Here is a 5,997-nt window from a genome sequence, read left to right on the forward strand (position 1 = left end):
TAGGTATAATATGATTCGTCCACACCAGATGGCTATTGTTGTGTGGCTGTTGTCATTTTTTCATTTGACAATCTAAGGGAAAAGAGATCAATGCCCCTGACTAAACAATGCAAGCACTCGCGGCACCCAAGTTGAAAATCGCTGCTCTAGAGAATTGAAGAAATCCAGAGAGAAGGGAGCTGACATTCACTATAAGGACAAGTAATGAATTATTGTGGGAGTAAGAAAGAAACAAAGAAAGATCACATTTGGCTCTATTTATGTTCCAGCTATAAACAGGTATAATTATTACAGCAACATTAAGACATAACTTTGAAATCAGCACATATTTGCTTAAAATTTTTTTATCTCCCTATCATCACAAGTAGTAGAATCTCTTAGAACACTTTTGGAACCTGCACACTCATTGCAAAGGCGAGAGGAAAGACATGACAACTGGCCCTGGTTCTGCTGTGGTGGGAGTGCCTAGGGCTGCGGATTAAGGATGGGAAAAGGGACCTCGCTGCTCTGAGGCTGCAACATTGCTAGAGGTCTCGGTGAGGGGAGGTGTTGAAAGTGGTAGTGTCATTGCTCCAGTGTCACCACACTAACCCATGAGTGCCCCGTGCCTGGATTACGGCAAGTAACTGGTCCCAACTGGCCTCCCAGACTCAGGCTGTACCTCCCCCCCGCACCCCACCCCCAACCATCACCAAACCCACTATGGTGAGGTGTTTTGCAAGCTCCAGCTTCTGGTTATACCAGGCGCCCTTGCCTTTTTCTCCAAGGCCCTTCCTCTACTCCCTTCAGCACCCTCTCCCCATGTGTGCCCTTCTTGCTCCTGTCTGGTGCTTGCCAGATTAGAATGGATGTTCCAGTCATCTGCTAGTTCAGCCTCCATCTGTCCGTCTGCTGGGGTGCAGATTCCCGTACCCTCCCTTGCTGCCAGCTGAGTTCAACTCACATTGTCTATCTGGGCAAGAGATGCCAAGGGGGAATAAAACCCAGTCTGCCCTTAGGGAGCAAGTTACAATTCCTGGGAACTAGCCACTGCCATACACTAAGTGCCATGCAAGAGATTCCAGCCCACACCCTGTTCTCCTGGTCTGGCTGGCACTTTCTAGCCCTTAAAATTACACAGGAGTCCATAATTCTTCAAAAGGTGTGTGCTGTTTTCCTATGAAGTTGGCAAGTAGAGTCAGTCTCTGCCACGTCCTTGTAGCTAACAGAGAGCCAGGGGCACACCGAGTGGGCACAAAGCATGCCTGTGGAGCCCGGGCTTGCTCAATGACAACTGTTCCTGTGCTCCCAGGAGAAAAAATGTTGGTATTTGAAGGCTGCTTGGAACTGCCAGAGTCTGTGTAATATTTAGAGTTAGGAATCTTTAGAACGTTGGCTCACAATAAAAAATTGCCTCACACCTAAGTTTAAGAAAAGCTGTTTTAAAGCTCCACTTACAACACTTGACCCGCTCAAGCACTATCACTTATACACAAAAAGCTTCCACATTCTGGCAAATGTTACTATCACATGAGTATAAATGGCCAGGAGAGGCCATGTTCAGACTTCAGACATCGTCAACGTGCTGCTCTTATGTGCTTGAGGATCCGGTACAAGGGGCTCTCGGTCCCCAGGAGATGCCATGCAATAGCTTTTTTGAACATTTCCTTCAGAAGTGAAAACATCTATAGAAAAGATGAGGAATGTCTGTGTGGATGACACTAACCTGATATTTGGCAGGCCCATCTGAGCTCAGTGCTTTTATTAACCTACTAGTGGCCTAGTGCATGGATTCATGCACATGGAAAGGAAATGGATTAGAAGATGTTTATTTTTAAATTTCCAGTGTGCGTCATATGTACCAGTTGGTCAGTCGGTCGGTCCGATGGACAAAGAGTCAGCCACTTAGCCTTTTATATATATAGATGAGCTGTGTCTGTGGTTAGTCAAGAAGACACAATCACATACAATAGCCAAAAAATGCACTGAAAAGTTGATTGATTTGGACACCATGACATGAGCTAATTTTTCTAGTGTATTTTGTCATACACATCTAGCACTCAGCAGTTGTTTGGTAAATATTTGCCAATTGAATGAATGAAAGAAAAACCTTTCCCCAAAGGGTGTTCCTCACCCAACACAAATGGTGTGGCCTGCAGAAAGGAGAGGAGGCTCAAAGAGTTCCCTGTAGGGACGCCAGTTCGGGGCTCTGTCTGGGTACAGGGAGAGTCTCTGTGACACAGCCCCTGGGGAGGAAGGCCCACGTCGGAAAGCCACACCCCGCTGTCCCTCTCCAGGGGATCTTCTCTCTACCCTGCCGGGTCCTCCAGGACTGCCCTCCTGTAGGTACGGGAGAAGGACACTCTCAGTCGGGGTTGAGAACAATTTTAGATTTTAGAACAATTTTTCTAATATTTTTTTACCATGGCCCACAGTAGGTAAACATTTTATTTTGTGAACCAGGAAGACACCAACCAACATATTATTGGACAAAAGTTTCACAATACAGCAGGTACCTTTAATGTGTGGGATGAGCTGATTTATCAATTCTATTCTTGCCACTCCTTTCCATTAAAGAAAAATGTGACCCACTCCACTGATTCACAGTCCACTAATGGGTGAGACCAGCATTTTGAAAACAGTGGTACAGTGATCGCTAGAGGGATGGGCGCAGGCACCCCATCTCAGGGACCCTGCAGGGAAGGATCCTGCACCACGCCCACACCTGCAGACACTCTTACGTCACAGGGAAGGCTGATGTAAATCCTTTTCTAGAATCGGAACAAGAAGCCCCAAGGAGAGGTCTTTACTTCTATACCTAAACTATTATACTATAAATAAAATACCAGTAAGGCTCTTTTTAAATAAATATATTTTTTATTGATTTCAGAGAGATAGGGAGAGGGAGAGAGAAACATCAATGATGAGAATCATTGATCAGCTGTCTCCTGCACGCCCCCAACTGGGGATGGAGCCTGCAACCCCGGCATGTGCCCTGACAGGGAATCAAACCCTGACCTCCTGGTTCATAGGTTGGCATTCAACTACTGAGCCATGCCAGCTGGGCATCAGTAAAGTTCTTAACTGTGACCTTCCACAGAGAAGAAGCCACTTTTGACTGCCCAGACAGGAACTCTGTGAGTAGAAAGACTTTTCAAATAATCCTCAAAAATCTGCGGAACAGAGTTTAGGGACTGCTGCTGTCTGCTTCTTCCACTAGCCAAGGGGACTTGGAGGCAACACTGTACTTGGCTAATCAAGTGACAAAGCAGAACTTTATGGGCATGTTGAGTGACCCCTGTTGATGGATTCACTTGGTTGTAGCTTACAACCAAGCAAGTTGTGCCTTCCCACCTCCAGGGGCACCATTCACACAGACTGCATGTGAGTGAGGCCCTCTGGAAACAGGTTTATGTGTGTGTTTTTTAAAAATATATTTTATTGATATTTTTACAGAGAGGAAGGGAGAGGGATAGAGAGTCAGAAACATTGATGAGAGAGAAACATTGATGAGATGCCTCCTGCACACCCCCTACTGGGGATGTGCCCGCAACCAAGGTACATGCCCTTGACCGGAATCAAACCTGGGACCCTTCAGTCTGCAGGCCGATGCTCTATCCACTGAGCCAAACCAGTCAGGGCTAGGTTTATGTTTTAAACTGTAAAAAATAAAACAAGGTTACAGAGTTGTTGGTCAGAATGTCCAACACGATCTCCTTCACCCTTGACTACATCCGCTGGCTTGTGTTTTTCACGAGTGGGAGTGGGTATAGATCTTAAAGATTGCGAATAATCTCCCTGTTCTGATTTTGTAATAATCAGGGCAGGCTACACATTCACTATATTAAGACCAGGCATGTGTGCCCAGGCCTCGTTCTTTCCCTGCGTCTGGTTTTATAAATGCTGGTGATAAACCAAGTCTGATTTATACGATGCATCTTGAGTGGGAAATGTGTGACTCCAGGTGACTTTGATCAACCTCAGGAAACGACAGCACCGCTAGCGCAATAGGATAACCACTGCTAATTTCAGGATTACCAGCTGCTGTTAAATGAGTTGTAAAATTATTGTTTTATTTTTAAAATAAGAGATCTTAAAGACTGGAGTTCTTAAGACCCATCAGTTCCTATTTGGGAAATTTAAGACTCAGTTTTATCACTACTAAAGCAGTAATCATGACAACACTTAGCCACCAACCTGAGGCAAATAAGGTGTATGAAAGCTCTTTATAAATGTCCAGAAGCCAGGTCTTGCTGTAGCTTCTTGCCCTCAGGCTTCCTGCCTGAGTTTGCTACCTCCTGGCCAGATAAGTAGGTTGCAACAGTTGCTTATGCACAGTAGTTCGGCAGGCAGGCATTGTGCCTAAACTTTATGATTTGGTCTGAGCCAAGAGAGGTAGGGCTCTGAACATTGAACTCAGCCCAGAATTCCTTTCACTTGCTTCTAAAAAATTTGCTGCCATAAATAGACATTAAATAATTTCTTGAATCAATACTGTCATTATCCTGGGTTCCTTGTATATGCACCATAACATTTATTTACAAAGCATAAAAACAAAATACACCTTTGATCTCAAAGGCAACTATTTTTTATTGCAGCATTTCTCTGTATCTTATGAACTGTAAAATGAACAATGATATTTCCAAAGACCAGTAGAATGAAGACGTGTAAAACCTCCCGAGAGCACATTTCGTGATTAGGATTGCATGAGGCTAAAATGAATGTCTCTGAGGAGGTACATGACAGGAAAACTAGAAAGATTGGTACACTTTTTGTATCTTGATTGAAAAAACATTATGCTAACAAAGTTACCGGCCAACTTACACAATGTGCACCCCTCTTTCTAATTCTTCCTAACAGCGTCGTTTCCCCTTTCAGTCCTTATGGTCCTACAGACCTGTTTTCTCCGAAGTCCCAGGACTGTGGGAGGAGGCGACTTGCTTGGCCACGCTAGCGGCAGGCGTCCGCAGGCTAGTGCTGGTCTCGGTGTAGCCAGCCGAGTCTCCTCCCGTGGTCCCCTCCGTGTTTCTGTTTCTACAGACACCTCTCTGTGCCGGCTGTCTCCCTCGAAGTAGTTTCCAGGCCGCAGCTCTATACTTCTTTGAAATGAGGTTGTAGAGGATTGGGTTAATGGATGCACTTAGATAGAAAAGTTGCAACGCAACAATGTTAAAGTACTGAGAAAAGTACATCGTCTGAGAATCTTCCGTGTTTATGTAAATGATTCTGCCAACGTGGAAAGGCAACCAGCAAACTATAAATGACAGAACCACCACCACTGCAAAACAAGACAGAGGCACCGGGATTAGCTAAAGCATTTAAAAACGAGCAAGGGTCCCCAAGAAACCATCGGAAGTAGTAAGTAACAGCAGAACAATTAGATAAAACCTTGACCTAACCAAATCCCCAGCCCATCTATATTTGCTTTAAAGTTGCATATGTGGCTAATATATGTGCTACCAAGGCTGGACATAAAGCAGAAGGAGCAATTTCTATTAACAAGCTGACAGGCTCCCTTCCACACAGCCACTCAGCGACATGTTCTCTGCTTTCCGTTGAAAAGAATTCTGAAACGGGTCTTTCATGTATTTATTTGTTCTTATGGGCATGGTTCACTTTAACCTTCAGGAAAATTTAGCATTAAGTAAAGACATTTTAGCTTAACGTGATCTACCCTGTCTTCTCAAGGATACTGTGAGAACCCCCATCTGCGGCCTCCAACAGGGACATCTAAGAGCCTCCAATTCCTGTCCTCGGGCCAGCAGCTCACGGGTCCCAGCGGCTCTGAAAAGCACTGCTGTTTACAGGACCTGGTAGCCCACCCGCAGGGCGGCCCCGGGGACCCAGGAGCGGAAGCGCCAGGGGCTGGGAGACCAGCGGGTTGGTGCGTGTGGAACAGACGCGGCGCCACTTACGCAGGACGCGGACCGTCTGCCGGTGGCCCCGTTCCCGCCCGGAGGCCCCCGGGCCTCCCAGCGGCCCCCGGCTCCTCCACAGCTCCCGCCCGATGAGCCCGTA

At 46.0% G+C, this 5,997-nt stretch overlaps 1 protein-coding gene across 1 annotated transcript; it reads right to left on the minus strand.

Moving 5' to 3' along the window:
- Positions 1-2,135: 2,135 nt before the first annotated feature.
- Positions 2,136-5,997, minus strand: MLNR (motilin receptor; the record flags this gene model as incomplete). The annotated part of the gene is made up of 3 exons (XM_006762737.2): positions 2,136-2,319; positions 4,877-5,257; positions 5,895-5,997. Coding segments are annotated over 3 exons (651 nt in total), but the record flags the coding sequence as incomplete, so codon positions are not given.

The sequence above is a fragment of the Myotis davidii genome, unplaced genomic scaffold (assembly GCF_000327345.1).
Source record: "Myotis davidii unplaced genomic scaffold, ASM32734v1 scaffold679, whole genome shotgun sequence".
Lineage (NCBI taxonomy): Eukaryota > Metazoa > Chordata > Mammalia > Chiroptera > Vespertilionidae > Myotis > Myotis davidii.